The sequence below is a fragment of the Chlorocebus sabaeus genome, chromosome X, assembly GCF_047675955.1.
Source record: "Chlorocebus sabaeus isolate Y175 chromosome X, mChlSab1.0.hap1, whole genome shotgun sequence".
Taxonomy (NCBI): domain Eukaryota; kingdom Metazoa; phylum Chordata; class Mammalia; order Primates; family Cercopithecidae; genus Chlorocebus; species Chlorocebus sabaeus.
Window position 1 is genome coordinate 127,942,532 of NC_132933.1, and position 18,756 is coordinate 127,961,287.

The 18,756-nt window shown below is 37.0% G+C and overlaps 1 protein-coding gene across 1 annotated transcript in view; it reads right to left on the minus strand.

Moving 5' to 3' along the window:
- Window positions 1–18,756, minus strand: part of POLA1 (DNA polymerase alpha 1, catalytic subunit) — a 305,080-nt gene that overhangs the window by 104,299 nt on the left and 182,025 nt on the right. Inside the window, 1 exon segment of the mRNA XM_073013830.1 lies at window positions 6,569–6,685. Coding sequence (XP_072869931.1) covers window positions 6,569–6,685 — 117 coding nt within the window.

Sequence of the window (18,756 nt, forward strand, 5' to 3'; positions counted from 1 at the left end):
AGTGTCCTTATAAGAAAAAGAGAAAGAGACACACAGGGAAGAAGACTGCCATGTGACAACACAAGCAGAGATTGAAGTGATGAATCTACAAGCTAAGGATTAGCAGATGCTAGAAAAGGCAAGGAAGGATTCCCTGTAAGTTTCAGAGGGAAAATGGCCCTGCCAACACTTGAATTTCAGACATCTAGCCTCCAGAGCTGTGAGACAATACATTTCTATTATTTTAAGTCACCTAGTTTGTAGTTCTTTGTTAATATACTACCTACTGAAGTCTTACACTTAGGTCTAATTAAGCCATTTGGGTCCAAAAAATCCATGATAAGACATGGCTTAGCAGCTGCATGTACAAAAAAATTGCTAGGCATTTTAATTTAGAGAATGCTCAAAATGAAAAACACTGAAAATATGGATGCCAAGAAAGTTGACACAACTCTGAATAGACTTAACAGACATTTACTATCTAGAAAAGGTAGCAGTGACACGTTTCTCCTGCTTCATACTAGTGCTAGTGAGAGCACCTAAAATACTGCATGCAGTTTTGGGCTCCTCAATTTATCAGACACAAAGTCTTTACTAGGATCATTATTCTGAAAGCAGAGCTCTAGAGAAATGAAGGCCTAGGAATATTGGGTCTAGCAGGGAACATTCAGGAAGATAGCTACCTTTATATGTCTAAGAGGCTCTTATAAAATGGGCATTGAATAGGTGCTGAATAAGTGCTTACCGAAGGCAGAGACAAAAAAAGGGATCAGTCTAGCTTTGTGTAGTACCATTCAGTTGAAGTAGGACCAATGAGTAAGCTCCAGAAAAAAAAAATTCAGGCCAAATGTAAGACCTTTCTACCTAATTAAAAATAAACTTTAAAAGTATACTGACAAAGCAATCCAAATATCCATCAATGGATGAATAAACACATTGTGGCATATCTATTCAATGGAATATTATTTGGCCATAAAAAAGAATGAAGTACTAATACATGCTACAACACAGATGAACTTCAAAAATGTTACGCAAGGTGAAAGATACCAGACACAAAAGGTTACATATCGTATACTTTCATTTAAAGAAAATATTCAAAGTAGGTAAAATCCATAGTGACAACAGGGGCTAGAAGGAGGGGGAAATGGGGAGTGACTGCTTAATGGATATGGAATTTTCTTTGGGGTGATGAAAATGTTTTGGAACTAGACAGTGGTGGTAGCCACTTAACATTGTGAATGTACTAAATGCCACTGCATGGTTCACTTTAAAATACTTAATTTTATGTTATGTGAATTACACCTCAATTTTTAAAAAGTACATTCAAAAAGGTTACTAGCACCCATGTGATGGTAAGAGAAGCTGTACATAGAATTTAGTAATCTCATCAAATATGCATGTCAAAATAACAAAGGAGAGTTCCAAAAGACCCTTCATGGTAAACCACCATTCCCTACTGTAGAATAACTAATGACTAGGTTTAAGACTTTAGGTCATATTTCTAAGGTGCTCTTCCTATATGGACTCATGCTTACTGCCTTAAGAGACCACAATTATTTTCATGTTTTCTTCTGAAAAAAGAAACTGCCCTAGGTAGCTTGGCAACATTCTCACTGTCCCTAACCTACTTATCAAATCGACTATTTGTTCAGCCATAGCCATTTTGAAATGGTAACATATAATGATTATAAGTTCATTATTTCTCCTCTCCCTTTAAGGACAGAAGTCCTACATGATACACATGTTACGTGTTCTGTTATAAAAGACTTTAGCAATTTTACAAGTGAGGAAAATATGAGAAACATTAGGGGGTTTATCAAAGTAGGACTAGAAGTCATTTCACTGCTTTCCTTGTAAGTGACCTTCAAGAAATTTAGTTGATTAAATAATTGAATAAAGGGCTCCACTATACTGCTCCTGCCCCAGGGACTATACAATTTCACAGATTATCTCTATCATGATCGAGAGAGTCACATACAGACATTTTCTCAGCTCTACATCAAGAATGAATATGTTAATGAGAAAAAGTTTAACTTGGTTTGAAATCCTAGTTCAATAATGAAAGATTAAGAATAATAACAACAACAAAACCAGAAAGCATTATTTTTGGCAAATTACTAATACAGAATCCTCTGTGGAGGGATTCCATACACATTCATACACATTTCACGATATTAAAAAGTCAAAACCACATTCTTAAAATAAAGAGATACTAAAATATTTATTGCCTAACTTGGGTAAGTCTCATCTCTATCACCAGTATGAAAGAGTTCTATTTTTTTAAAATAACATCAACTTTTATTTTAGATTTTTAGAGGGTATATGTACATGTTTGTTACATGGGTATATTGCGTGATGCTGAGGTTTGGGGCATGAATGATCCTATCAAAGAGGGTTCTATTTACTCAGTAACTTAACTAGGCATCAAAATTTTCACTCTCGTATTTAAATGCACCTCCTATATAGCAAAGAATACTCAGGGAATATATGTCTTAAGCAGCAACGTATATACTGGGAATTTCCATGAGCCTAAAAAACTTAACAGTGAGATATATACATACACACACACACACACACACACACACACATATATAAATGAAGTATCTGAGAAGAGAGAAGATACACGTGTAAAACCCTGAGAACAAAACTGTCCCGGCTTTCTTATTCTAACTCTGGCAATGTGAGCCAGCAGAAGAGCCAGCTTTCCTACTCCAAGTCAATTCTGGAAAGTACTCAAGTCAACTGCAACCTAAAACTAAATGAGAATAGGTTTATTATGTGCAGATAAGACTGGCACAGTAAGAGGCTAGTGCTTTACCATCAAATTTGAACAACATATTTAAAGCTCCCACTAGTCTAGTACTAGGAATGTCTAGTGTTCCATCCAAACAGGCATTTATAAATGTCTATTTTTGTCCACAGATATCAATTTTATATAATCTATGTAACGTTAAAATAGTTTTATAAAGAAATGTTCTGTTCATTAACATGTTTCTAGCACCTAGCAAAGTGCCTAGGATGTATGTGTTTAATAAATAATTATTAAATGAAAGTAAGGTATGATTGAGACAGAGCAACTGAGAACTAAAGAACCAGATGAGTAGAATCCTGCAAAATAGACACCTTGGAAAACCTTCTGGTGATTACAATAATTCTGTCCATTGCACAATAGTTTTTTGAACTTCTCTAGAACTATCTTTGGAAAAATGCATTTTTCCCTCCTACTAGAAAAGCCCAGGAACCTGACAAATAGAATTAAGAAATTCCTCGCCCATTATTAGCAACTCAAAGTTGAGTACATAAGAGTGTCCTGAGTCCCACTGTCAAGGTCCCTGTCAGGAATGGCTAAGGAAAGTATCACCAACCAGCCTGCTCTGAAACTGAGTAACTCCACAGGGTCATGTCCTGAGCAGCACTGGAACCAGAGGAGCTAATCTATGAAAGCTTCTCCTTGGGAAGAGTAGCTGATAACCTTGAGAAACACATGTCTAAAACGCCGCAATTTTGAGAAGGACAAGGATATGAAGAAAAGAACAAGTCACTTTGAAATCTAAAAAGATTAATAAATGATAAAAGATAACCTGATATATTAAACCACTATCAACATCATCCTCAAAATGTATCAGTCTAATAGCTTAATGATCTAATGATTATACACTAACCTTTTACCTTCTCTTACCAAGAATGCAATCATAAAACTGGTTGATTTTCTAAGAAGTAATTCGATTTTCACTGAACTTAACTTGATGAGTTAGATATTTAAAAAGTCTCAAAGGCAGCATCAGTTCATGAAACAAGGTGATTCCACTAAAGCCTACAACCGGATTGATGAGTCACACTAAATACATACACTTTTGTTCTCTCTCTGCACCTGCTGATGCAAGTCTTGAGACAAGACTGACGTAAAAATAATTCAATATGACAGCTAATTCTAACGTTCCACATTTTTAAAAAAGTTGTTAATCATCAAAGGTACACCAAAAAAAGGGCAAGGAACATTTTATGCTTATCAAATTAGTTTTAAAAAATAAACGATAGTGTCCAAATGATAGAAAGGCTATCGTAAAACTGGTATGTTCATAAAGTACTGGTATACAGTATAAGTTGGGATAGCCCATTAGGAAAGCACTTTGGCAATATAAGTCATGACCATATTGTATTTATGCAATGTATGTATGTATTGTTGATAATAATTTATCCTAAATGTCAAATAAAGAAAAAATCATTTAAGCAGAAAAATATTCACCACAAAATTTCAAGTAGAGATACTGAAAAGTAGCCGAAAATGCCTAATGAGAGGTATAGTTAAATTTGTGTTTAAAATTTTTGGTACTGGAGGCCAGGTGTGATGGCTCATGCCTGTAAACCCAGCACTTTGGGAGGCCGAGGCAGGTGGATCACAAGGTCAGGAGTTCAAGACTAGTCTGGCCAACATAGTGAAACCCCATCTCTACTTAAAATACAAAAATTAGCCAGAAATGGTGGCATGCACCTGTAGTCTCAGCTACTCAGGAGGTGAAGGCAGGAGAATTGTTTGAACCTGGGAGGCAGAGGTTGCAATGAGCCAAGATCGCACCATTGCACTCCAGCCTGGGCAACAGAGTGAGACTCCGTCTCAAAAAAAAAAAAAAAGGTACTAAAAATGAAGTAAACACAGAAAAATGCTTGACAAAAGACAAACGTGATACCAGTACATATCTTCATTGTGATGGCAACCATGTAAAAAAATACATATAGATACGCAAAAGAATAACTGAATACACAATGATGGCAGCTGTTTACAGTTCCTGACTAGTTGCCAAATTTTGTGAAATGATATATTATCCTAAAATTAAAAGTCATTATTATTTTAAAATAAAATATTTTCAGCTGGGCAAGTGCCGACAGTCCCAGCTACTCAAGAGGCTGAAGCAGGAAGATTACTTGAGCCTACGAATTCAAGGCTGTAGTGAGCCATGATTGCGCCTGTGAACAGTCATTGCATTCCAGCCTGGACAACATAGCAAGACTCCATTTCTAAAAATGTGTGTACCTATTTTTCTAAAACAAGTCTGTGTATCAACCCTTTTCAGCAGGAAATGTTGAAGTCAAAACTTGATTGCTGGCCTGTCTCTGTATTTAAAAATAATAACAGGTTCCCAAGTCTCACCTTCTTCTCACTAAAAACCTTACAAATCTTCAGGCTAGACAAATTTGGAAAGTGAGGCACATTATGGACCTGTCCTAGTGAGACAGATTGCACATTATCATATTATAGGTTCTGAAAAGATCTGCAATAAACTTGTTTAATTTTGGTTAGCCCAGCATCTGCTAGATGTACTTGATCACAAAACCCTCTTTGCTCAAAAGACCTGCAAACTTCTCACTACAGTTTGGGAAATGCCATTTGGGTCAAAGATGCTCAAAGGGGTCAAGAGAGGGAATGCATCTTAATTACCAGAGAAGTGTTTCCAGATGCCATGCTTTCCAGTTGGGAGTCATTAATGACAGTATGTCTTACGCCTCAGGTGTGTATATTAAGGTAGAAAAATGGCTTGAGTGGCTCGGTGCGGTGGCTCACGTCTGTAATCCCAGCACTTTGGGAGGCTGAGGCAGGCAGACCACCTGAGGCCAGGACTCGGAGAGAAGCCTGACCAACATGGTAAAACCCTGTCTCTACTAAAAACACAAAAATTAGCCAGGTGTGGTGGCATATGCCTGTAGTCCCAGCTACTTGGGAGGCTGAGGCAGGAAAATTGCTTGAACATGGGAAGCAGAGGTTGCAGTGAGCCGAGATTACGCCACTGCACTCCAGCCTGGGCGACAGAGCAAGACTCCATCTCAAAAAGACTAAAACAGGCCGGGTGCAGTGACTCATGTCTGTAATCCCAACACTTCGGGAGACCGAGGTGAGCAGATCACGAGTATAAGAGATCGAGACCATCCTGGATAACATGGTGAAATCCCATCTCTACTAAAAATACAAAAATTAGCTGGGCACGGTGGCACGCACCTGTAGTCCCAGCTACTCGGGAGGCTGAGGGTGCAGTGAGCCAAGATCATGCCACTGCACTCCAGCCTGGCGACAGAGCGAGACTCTGTCTCAAAAAAAAAAAAAAAAAAGACAAAACAAACAAGCAAACAAAAAACAAAGAAAAATGACTTGAGAAGTACTCAACTATGCAGCTACTTATAAACAACTAATCCAGCAGAGGGGACCAAAAACCCCACAAAATAAACCATTCAGGGAACAGAATTGGGAGGATTTCTGCCTCTTACAAACGGGATTCTGATCAAGCCCAAATACGACAGCAGTTTCTAGAATGAAATGGCCATGTCTTCTTTTGTAATTATGTAGTGGCAACTAAAGAAATTTGTATAACTCATATGAGAATTAGTTTCCCTTTTAAATATAAATATAGTATTGCTCATGACATGTGAAAAAAAGAAAGCATGTATCTTTCTGAAATCTGTATTTTTAAAAAATAAGATTAGTATATGCATATGGTAGTAGGGCATCTTCATAGGGCAAATACTCAGTATCTACTTCTCAAAGCAAGCAGCCCTCTACCCTCTTCTACATGGTTTTTTAGCATTATGAGACTGTTACCTCTGGTCGAAGTGTAGCTTTCATGCAGGCTGGGCAAAGAGGCCCAGTTCGGGAGAACTGAAGGGGAAGGTGACGAGTTCGATTGCCACAGGTTGGCTCCTCACATATCAACCAGCCCTGGAGAGAAGAAAGGGAAAACTTCAGACTTATCACCATCGACAAATATAAGTAACAAATCTTTTTTTGGTTATCAAGATAGACTCATTTTATTTCATCTTCTCTCAGAAATTCTGACATAACTCTAGTTATCTCTCTCTCCTGACATGTTAATTAGCTAAATCTATGCCCCAAACTTAGAAGTTAGGAAACCCATTCAGTTTAAAAAAAAAAAAAAAAATCACGTGAGATGTTATTTCTTTTTCTTAAGAGAAACACCCTTCCTCATTCAAATACATCAAAACTTGCCAACAAAAACTTCTACTACAGGCAGAATGTAAACCAGTGTGTTTTAGTTCATTAGGAAAGACCATTACCAAAGTAAAGAATGCAACACATACATGTATAACCTTCCCAATAGCTGAGTGACTATTGGCTAGTTACTTAATTGCTGTGCTGTTTCCTTCTCTGTAAAATGGATACCACAGTACTTACTGTATAGGGTTGTTGCAATGATGGAACACATTTACAGTGTCTAGGACTATATTTGATATAAAAGAAACACTTAATAAATATAATCAATTATTTCATGTAAACAAAAATAGATTCTCTTATATGTGCTTTCTGGAGACATAAAACTAGCTGCAATGTTTTCAAGGACAACTTCAACTTATCACTATTTTCCAGAGGTTTGAAATACTACAGCTATTGCTCACTTCTCTGTCTTTTAGAACCCTCTTCTCACCTTCCTTCTTCAGTTACTCTCCCTTGCTGATCTTGTTTGAATTTTCTCATAGTGATGTGATAAGAATATGCCTAAGACCTTAAATCAGCATTACGTTTGTTATAAAAACATTATCTGTTAAACAAAGGAGACAAGACTTCCAAGTGGGGTCAAACAAAGTTCAGCCGTTTATACTAAGGAACCAAGGTCTGTGGGCTTTCGTGCTACATGTATTGCCACAGAGGCGTAAGTATAAGGCAAATGTTAGGGTGAAGTGCTAGGTATAAAGGTGAACAAGGTATGCTGCTGCTCCCCTGTCTCATGGTGTTCTCATCTGCGGAGCCCCCAGTAGGGACCTGACTATCTGTAGGTCTTGGAGCATTTTGAGACATGGCAACTTCTGAACTGGTCTTGAAAAATGAGTGGAAGTTTGGTAGGTAGAGAAGGCAGAAAAGACAACTTACACAGAAAGAACAATGTATGTCAAAGAATGAAGGCCAGAAAGAGCTATGCTGTGTTATCATTAATAAAAGAATCAATAACATGCATCACCCCGTATTCTATTTCTAGACTGAACAACTTGTTGGTCTTTTCCCCTTAGATAAGAGCAGTATATACATGAGTGTTGACTCATTATGTCAGGTACTTTAGTCTGCCACTTAGTAATGTTTCCATGTGGTGTTAATCCAAAGCTGAGGGATGCCCTCACTTGCTGCTGTGCTGTTTGACCTCATTCCTCAGAATAGGTTTTTCTTAGAAGTAGCTATAACAAAACTCAGGGGAAAGCACCAAGAATCAGTTCTTCTGGCTCCATTTAAAACTATCACAAAAAGGCAAAGTGTATAGATCTTTATGACTAAAAAAATTATGCTACCTTTAACGAATATAAAATTCATCTAGTCAATACACCCACAGTAAGCATTATTCCTACCTTCATTCAAGGCTAAACTATTTTAAAATTTAATATGAGCTTTTCAGGTAGAGGGAGGGTCTCAATGAGTCCTTAATGAAACTTGTAATATATGCCCAGAATTACATTAAATATTGTGAAGAACAGGCAAAAAGGGCCCCAGGTACAGTTTCAGGAAATTACAATCTAAATAGGAAAGCAAGGTCCACACACAGAGACTATAAAAGCAATTCAGTATGGCTTGGCTTTAAGAACCAAGTTGTGTGGTACCAGCTACAAATGCTAACAATACAGAGAAGGGATAGGTTAGTGTCTGAGATAAACTACTACTACCACAGCAAAAGATCATGAACCAGATAATCAGTGGTTCGGAGTCACAGGCAGCTGTTTGTTTTAATTTTGAGGGTGTATTACAATATCTTCTTGATTTAAAGAGACATTTATATTCACATTTTAATATTTCTGAAACTCAGATGCATTTATAATGGACACGTACAGCTTAATAATGTACTTTAGTTTACTCCAAAAAAGCTGTTAAGTCAAGAGTGCAGCTCACAATCAGCTCCTTAGAATTAAAGAAACAAGATAGTGGCTCACGCCTGTAATCCCAGCACTTTGGGAGGCCAAGGCGGGCAGATCACGAGGTCAGGAGATCGAGACCATCCTGGCTAACACGGTGAAACCCCGTCTCTACTAAAAATACAAAAAATTAGCCAAGTGTGGTGGCACACGCCTGTAGTTCCAGCTACTCGGGAGGCTGATTGCTTGAACCCGGGAGATGGAGGTTGCAGTGAGCCAAGATTGCACCACTGCACTCCTGCCTGGGCGACACAGCAAGACTCCGTCTCAAAAAAAAAAAAAAAAAAAAAAAAAAGAGAGAGAGAGAGAGAAACAAGATACTTCAGTTTGGTCTGTTCTAGGCATGGGAAATATAGTGGAGAAAAGTGGAGCTGACAGCAAGAACAGGTATTAAATTTTAAATGTAGCCTATAAACATTAAAGGTAAGACTAGTTGTTTCTTGAAGTACCCATTTAGGTATATTAATAAAGGAAACAAACCATACAGGACTGGACCACTCCTTTATCATTCATTGGGTCTGTTACTTTAAATTTGATAACTGAGGCTTTATATGCTTTGGAATATGTAGTTAGTTAATGTTGCCAACCATAGTTGTAATTCATCCAATTCTAAACAAAACTAAAAAAATAAGCAGACAGGTAACAACTATCATGTTTTGAGACAAGAAATTATTCAATTCCAAAATATAACCTGGATATTAAAATTATTTAATTTTTAAAATATAATGTTCAAAAACTATAGAGTTCTTTTCAGATGTTTTTGAAATTTGATTCTGTCAATTTACTATGACTTCACAACTCACTGGGGTAGCTGCCAACCACGGACATGCTAAGTTATCATCTCACCTGTTTTTAAAGCAAACACCTAACCCTATCTCTGACAGAGGTACTAAGTAAATGTCCTTTCAAATCATATAGAAAACAGATAATATAATTTGTCTAGACTTCCTACCAGTTATAATTAACATTAAAGAGGTCTTTTTTCCTTTGTCACCTCTCTATTCATCGCTTATTTGGGTTTGTTTGTACTTACTATCTGTTAATCTCCCTTTACAAATGACAACAATAACTAGTGCTATTATGCATGGAAATTAAACATGCTGATAACTGTGTGAAGGGAACTGGGGCTGAAAAAAATATTAGAAGCCTGTAACTCTTTATGCTTCTTGTTTTATTTTGATAATTAAGCTTTTGGTCATGGTGTATTTTAAACAAAACTCTTCTATGTAGGAAATAGGCCCTAATCATATTAAATACATGCTTTGCTTCAATTCAATTTTGTAAAGTACATTTTATTTAACCCCTTGTTCACCCAACAAATGCCAACCAGCTAGCTAAATCTAACCTTCAAGGAACATTTGTGCTGTTAAAAAATAAATATAGGCTGGGCATGGTGACTTATGCCTGTAATCCCAGCACTTTGGGAGGCTGAGGCAGGTGGACTGCTTGAGCTCAGGAGTTCAAGACCAGCATTGACAACATGGCAAAACCCTGTCTCTACCAAAAATACAAAAATTAACTGGGAGTGGTGGCACGCACCTACAGTCACAGCTACTCGGGAGGCTGAGGTGGGAAGATGGCTGAAGCCCAGGAAGTTAAGGTTGCAGTGAGCCGTAATTATGTCATAGCACTCCAGCCAGGGTGACAGAGTGAGATCCTGTCTCAAAAAAAATTTTTGTTCTAAATAAAAATAAATAACAGGTATTCGAAAATATTCCATGATGCAAATCTTATAAGATCTCACACTGAATTTTGTCTCCTAAGAGTGACAAAAACAAAGCAAGTGAAAATAATAATATTGTGTAAGTTCACTTTGATTTATCACTCACAAAGACAAAACTTAACTTACTTTCATTTCTCACTTTCAGAAATAACATATAGCCTGTACAGCCCAAGGCTACATTGACAAGTCAATGGAAGAGGATATTTTTAATAAAAGTATAGTTCCTTGGAACTACTAGTTATTTGGAACTACCCAACCTATAAAAAGATTTGGATTTTAATAAAAACCTCTAGAATCACTTTAAGGATGTCTGCTATCCAAATATGCCATTTTATTATGTAATGCCACTTACAAATTATCATAACCAATAGCAATAAGGTCAATAAATTTTCAGTTGCCTGGCTTAGCCACATTTATATATAGAAAATTCAAAAGAGGTGAAGTCAGCCTGTCCAATAGCAAAACAAACCTTTATCAAAATACGCCAAGCTCTATCACTTGTTGCTTTAATCTCAGCATCACTAATTCCTTAAAATCATTGTGTATGAAATTGTGCCAAATGCTGATTGGTTCTGATGACTAAATTATATTTCTGAGGCCTCAACTAAAATGGCTTCTGTCTGCACATGTTAAAAAGGGATCAATTTCCACTTGTAACTGAGGCATTCCTAGTAGTTGCACCTTAAACACAAACTGTTATTCATTTGTGTACATTTGTATTTTTAGAAGGCTACACACACAGAAATCATCTAGATCTGAAATTGTGGAGCATAGGAGGCCCTCAAAAATATCTTTCGAAGAAACGATCAACAGAGTAAACAGACAACTCACAGAATGGGAGAAAAGATTTGGAAACTATGCATCTGACAAAGGTCTAATATCCAGAATCTATAAGGAACTTAAACAACTCAACACGTGAAAACCAAATAACCCCATTAAAAAGTGAGCAAAGGACATGAACAGATACTTCTCAAAAGACATATAAGCAGCCAACAAGCATACGAAAAAATGCTTAACATCACTAATCATCAGAGAGATGCAAATCAAAACCACAATAGGATACCATCTCACACTAGTCAGAATGGCTATTATTAAAAAGACAAAAAATAACAGATGCTGGCAAGGCTGCAGAGAAATGGGAATGCTTATACACTGTTGGTGGGAATATAAATGAGTTCAGCCACTGTGGTAAGCAGTTTGGAGATTTCTCAAAGAACTTAAAAAAGAGCTACCATTCGACCCAGGAACTGCATTACTGAGTATATACCCAAAGGAAGATAAACTGTTCTACAAAAAAGACACATGCACTCATATGTTCATTGCAGCACTATTCACGATAGAAAAAACATAGAATCAACCTAGGTGCCCAACAACAGAGGACTGGATAAAGAAAATGTGATACATACACACACACATACACACACACATGCACACACACACCATGGAATATATAGTACGCAGCCATAAAAAAGAAATGAGATCATGTTCTTTGCAGCAACATGGATGCAGCTGGAGGCCATCATTCTAAGCAAATTAATGCAGGAACAGAAAACCAAATACCACATGTTTTCACTTATAAGTGGGAGCTAAACGTTGGGTACACATGAACATAAAGATGGGAACAGATTCTGGGACTATTAGAGCGGAGAGGGAAGCAAGGGCTGAAAAACTACCTCTTGGGTACTATGCTCACTACCTGGGTGACAGGATTATTTGTACCCCAAACCTCAGTGTCATGCAATATAACCCATGTAACAAACCTGCATGTGTGCCCCTAAATCTAAAATAAAAGTTGAAGTTATAAAAATGTAGAGAAGCAATTTTATAAAAAAAAAAATAAGGAAAATAACAATGCACAGTAGTTTGCACACTCAAGTCAAATATATAGTGGGCCCTTTTCCTCTCATTCCCAATCAGTCACCAAGTTTGTCTACTGGTCTTTCCTTTATAGTCCCATTATCACTAACCTCATCAAAGCCAGACCTCAGATTGTTCTATTTCAGTAGCCTCCTCCCTGGTTTCCCTGACTCCATTCTCTCTCATATCCAACACAAAGGGCTCTCCACTCCCATATCCCAATCACATACCTTCCATAGATAATTAAGAACAAATTCATTGGCCTGGCTTTCAAATCCTTACAACCTCATCCCACTCCCCCACCCTTTCTCATCATTCTCTTACACAAACGCATTGCCCAATCAGGTTGGTTTTCTCACTGTACTTACCACATTTTGCCTGTTTTCACCTCCTTATCATTACACAGGCTGGAGAACCTCTGCCTAAAAGGTCCATTCCTTGATCATCAGTTCCATTCGTCTTTTGTGAAATTTTCCCGATCCACAGGGATTTCTTCTTTATTCCACCTAACGCTGAGCATACGCTGTGGTGAACTGTCTCTTAACCATCTTATTTTACCATCTCGTTTTGCCTACCTAACTGGATGGTCAGTCCCCTGGGGAACAATTTGTTTTGGAGCTGGTACTGTCCTCCCTAGTCTCTACCACAAAAGTTCACACTCAATGAAGAATACAGAATTGAGGTTATGAAAAACCGCATAAGTAGGGTTTCTTTCCTCCCATTTACTAACAGAAAATTTTGTGCAACTCGCTGAACCTCTTTCTGAGCCTCAGTTTCCTCATCTATAAAACAGGAGGTAATAATATTTACTCTATTAGTGTTGTTCAGAGGATCAAATAAGAAAACTCACAAAAATGTTGAGTAAATGTAAAATATTGTTATTATCTTGTCTCTGGTATTGGGGAACATTATTGCTAAGCTATAGCTGACAATGCACTATTAAAAATGCACCATTTTAACCAGGAAAGAGCCTGGTCAGTGTCCATCTGGTGTTATCACAAAATGGAGAACTAAAATAATGGATAAACAGTATGATTAGGTGGTGCTGCTTCTCAACTTGATTGCAAAATATTACAACTATGTAGTCAACATAAGTGAAATGTTCGTTTTTTTTTTTTTTCCTGATCAAACTAAAATATAGTGAAGATATAGATGGTAAAACAGGCAGTGGGGGAAGAGGAGGCTGTCTTTGCTTTATTTCTGGATTCACAGATTTTCAAGAGACAACACGGTTCTGCAGTGACGTATGATTTAGTTTAAATTGTAATGGCTCACCAGGAGTGCAGTGACAGGGTCACAGGACGGGGTCTGCCAGCATGCATGCTCTGAGTTCATCAGATTATTACTAGTTTTCAATAATGGCCATTAACCACCCCTATACCAAAACTAGATGCACTCTGATAACATCAGACTCTCTTTTCAACCTAAACCATTTATAAATGTTCCGGGGTTCCCTTGCAGGCACATTTTTCTGCCACAGAATTATCCCTAGTGGCAAAAAATGGGTCTTCTTATAGATAGTGCACAGTATGGGCCCACAGCTGCTTTTGAAGAATGACATGTTGTGATTTGGAATTTCCAGAAATATCAAAAAACAAATTGCTTTCTGACCCACATTTGTACCCAAAACTGGGAGAAAATTTCCCTAAGATCTCCAGGGGAAGTTTTAACAGGAATATAATTTTGCTTTTAAAGTTAAATCTTCTACACTGCAGCATGCTGGCATGTCAAAGAGTGATTATTAAGTCCCAGAAAGGTGTTAGGGTAGGAGATGAAAGAGTAAATCAGGAAAAATAAATACATAAACTATTCACCAAAGTTAATACAAGAATATTTTGAACAAAATTATCAAAACAGAAGTAGAAAGCGCCTCATCGGTCAATATAAGAATTTTAAATATTATTAAAATTGATTTTTAAAGTAAGACATCTCTTTAAATGAACAGTCATATGTCATTTCATCCAAGTTATTTGAAACTTATTGATCTTATCATTTGTAAAAGGACCAGACTCTGCCATCAGTTTGCTGAAAGGATAATGGAGCACTCCCAAACTGTTATGATAGATTGGATGCAAACAGTGGTCCTCATTTAAACACACAGAATAGCACTATAAGTGGACAAATTCCAACCTCAGCAATTGTATATTACATGATAAATTAGCAACTTGGTCTGCTTTGCCTCACATCAAATCCAATACAGAGCCTTGCTATTTTAATTTGCAATCAGAGCTTGAGCATCAGAAGAGGTACCTGAGGTACATTAACGAGCCCCCATGCAAGCCGTCTTCTCTTGTTATACTGTGAGCACACAAAGCCAACAATTACCAGCAATTGTATTTTACCCCTACAGGACAATACCAGAACAGTTAAAATTGTCTCTATGCAAGCAACCAGGGAAAATATACTTAAAAGACTTTATATGGAAAATTACATTTTGGGGAAAAAAGTTCAATGGAGGACATGTATCTTTCTGTATGGGCAACTGTAAACCTCTCTTAGTATATTCAAGCCTATTCTGTAAAATACTCTCCCTATTCATCCAACTCAAAAGCAAGCTACATTCTTAGGCTATAATAGGTCACAACTAAGTACACAGTACCTTGCTTCAGGAATAATTTTGCTTTGTCTGTCAACTGTCAACAAAACACAAAGAGCTCATGCAACCCAGCCATGTACTATGGATGTTAGAGATCTAACAAAACACAAATAACAAGAATACAAGATTTTCTAGCCACCCTGCTTTCATTTTATATGAGAAACTGAAAGCATTTTCCTTTCCACATTCCATTAATCTCTATTATATTACAAAGCTTTTCACAAAATACTTTTTCCCCCTATATGAAGTTACAAGTGACTTGGGGATATAATATTCCAACTGTAATGAATGTCTGACTTTCTAACATGAATGATAATAAATGGATGTGTCAGGTAAGGCACATAGTCATTTCAACAAGAGAAAGGAGGAAAGAATCAAATGGAATGAGTTGGTAAAATGGTTACTCTGGTGCTTGTACTAATATTTTAGTGATGAAACCTCTAGAAAAATTGTTCATTACTTCCATTGCCATTCCTGCCTCTCAAGTCTTCACTTTTGAAAAAAACTACCACCTTAGCTATGTACACACAATAATGAATAAACTTCAAAAGTGAACTCAAAATCACTATATGCACAGAAAAAAGACTGGAAGGAAGTACTCTACAATGCTATCACTGGTAATCTGTGGTTTTTTTCTTCTATTTCCGTATTTTCAAAATTTTCTACAACAAGTGTATATTGTTCTTATAATCAGAAAGTTTATTAACGAGAAGAGACAGTATTGCCAAGAGCTTTCAATATAATCAAATCACTAACACAGCTGAAAAATATTCTGAGCTATACCATGTGTATGCTTGCTGCCAAGATAAATTTTCAGGGAATGTGCTCATGGGGAAAGAAAGCGCACATGAAAAAAAATAGTCTGTTCTTAAATTTTTTTTTTTTTTTACTAAATCTAAAATTTCAAAAATAGGTCAATTTAATCACATAAGCAATTCTCAATGAGAAAGTGACAGGGTATATATCAGTAGTATTAGTATCATTTATTAAATTAAGCCATTCACTAAAATGCGCCCAGTCTATTATAGAATATGATTTGAATACCTTTCTTTATGATGGTGGATCTCTGAAGGTAGGTAATAAATCGGTTTTAAAGAGAGGTGCCTTGTTCCCCACGCCCTCTCCCCTGCCTTTATTCAGTGTGCACACAGATCAACTCAGATGTCCTGGGGTAAGAATCAAATAAAACAAAATTCAATCGGAACGGCATGCATGCTTAAAACCTTCTTACCAGAAGAGTTTTTCTTTGCTCAAGTCTAGCTAAAAGTAATTTTTATTGTTTGTTTGCTCAGAGACTAGTATTTATTGGTATGGTTTCAAGTGATACGCCTTTGGGTAGTGAACGACAAATGTTAAAACTGAACTATAGCTACTACTGCCTCAAAGGACATCTTAAAACCAGAATGGAGTTCAAACTATCACCAGGCAATGTTTGTTCATTTAACTTTAATTATTTTCTCCTTGAGAATGGTACTAATGAAACTGAATATCTTTCATGGTTTCGAAGGGCCGTTTGAATAGTCTGTAAACAGAACTAAGGGTAGACAAGAGATCTGGCTGAGCCAGGAGGTTGCTAGGTGATGTAGAATGTAAACCCACAAACTTGTTAAGGTTTGCTTTGCTTTCATGCCACTTTCACACACTCTCAAAAGTTTTGAGAATTGATTTTTCAGGTGGTCACTTAAAACAAAAAACAAAAAACTCCCTCCCTTCAAAATTCACTCCCTGCAGATGTTCTGCCAGATTCAGAAGAGATGAAATCCATCTAACCTTTGGCTGCAACATGGGAAACTTTTGGTTTAACATGAATGTAGGATTATATATTTTCTGAATGCCCATAATTTAAGAAACAAATGCAAGGTAGATTTTAACATTTCAGAAAGACACTTCTAATCTCTTATCTAACTTAAAACTAAAATTTCTCTTCAGAAAAAAAGCATGATCACAGTTTGGGAGACCTGGGGCACAAAAACCAAAACCCTGTGGCAAATGCCTTAACACAAATGATCATGGTGACAAACCTTTCAGTATAGCCACTCTTGTCTTCACTCTTCTGGCATGTACCAAGACTCACTGCCTGTGAGGCTTCTCCCTCTGGCCCCCTCCTCCAGCCTCCTTTTTAAGTAGCTGATCAGAGATTGTCCAGTAAGAGCACTTTATTAGATCATCAGCCAGAGGGGTTCACAAGTACTGAGAGCAATGGGCTCAAATGCGGCACATCAGTTTTAATAGACCAGGGGCTACTAGTAAACTGCAGATACTGCTGAGAACTTTCCATGCACTGAACTCTTGAAAAAGCACCGTCTCTCCAGCTTAAATGCAGCTGCCTCTTTCAATGCCGCAAATGGGTAAATTTGACAAAAAAGCCACCATTAAGACTACATGAAAGGCTCAAGACAACATCCTTTCAATGCTTTGTACTTCAGTAATCAGATGTACTTACTCACCCCCTCCCCCAAACCCGATCAAGAACTATTTCTGAATGGTAGGAAATAATTCCACTTTGTACATCTTTTAGTTAATCAAGACTTTCTATTCAGCAATTTGACCTTTTGTTCAAAACAGGATTATCAGTTTTTTCGCCAGTTACCAAGGGCGACTCGCATGGTGAACATAATTGCAATAATTTGCAAAACACCATGGCAACCCACATTACAACTAGGTAAATACTGGGCTTTTGTGCTACATTGTTATTTTCAGAGATGCTGAAGTCAAAGAACGAATGACAAATGAACACAAAATTTATATTTGCTTTGTCTCAAAAGAGAAGAAAATTGATAACAAGAATTGGGGGGAAACCGACTACAGCTGTAATTTCTAACTTGATTAATTAGGATGGTAACAGTCCTTAACAGTATATTCAACAAACAGCCCTGACTTCGTCTCTCCACCCACCTCTCTCCATACCACTACCACTATCCCCCCCACCCCAGACAAATTTTTTCAGCTTAGAGAACAAACATCCCCCATTTGCTCTTTTCTTCAACTTAATGGAATCCTTAATTGCAGAATATTGTTCTCCTGCTCTTCATGGCAATGAAAATGAGAGAAAGGAGGAGAGTGCCAGGGCAGACAGGGAGCTATAGTCATTTTTTTTTCCTGCTTCTTTTGGACACCCCAGGCCCAATGATGAGACGGCATTTTCCTGGAATCAGCAGCTGTTTCGTAGCAGACAATAAAGTAAAAACTATTTGGCTTTGCAGAAAAGCCACTTTTCTCTTGGCAACACAAGGTAAGTCTACATGCCGAGATGAAGTTTCATAATTTAAATGCCAGAACGTAAGATGAGAAAATAATGCCAACAATAAAAAAAGCATACATTTGTCTTGTAAAGAAATTATTAACTGTATGTACTGTCCCGAAAGCTGTTGAAATGCATATGCTTGCTATTTGAGGAAGATGTTCAACAATATCACCAATGTGCTGAAAACCACTTTATACTCAGAGATCCCAATTCACAAAACAATCTAAAAATATAAACTGAGTATTCAGAAATATAAAAATCAACATATTTTAGTAAACACAACCTCAAAAATAGTATAATCTTTTCAACAATAAATATGATTAGAAAAGTTTTATCAGAATTTTTTACTCAGGTATAAAAGGTAGGTTCTATTTTATAGTAAAGGAGCAGTTTTTTTTTCTAAGAAGCACAAATTCTGTCATAATACCTAGCTGTTGGAAATTATCAAAGCTGACTTTC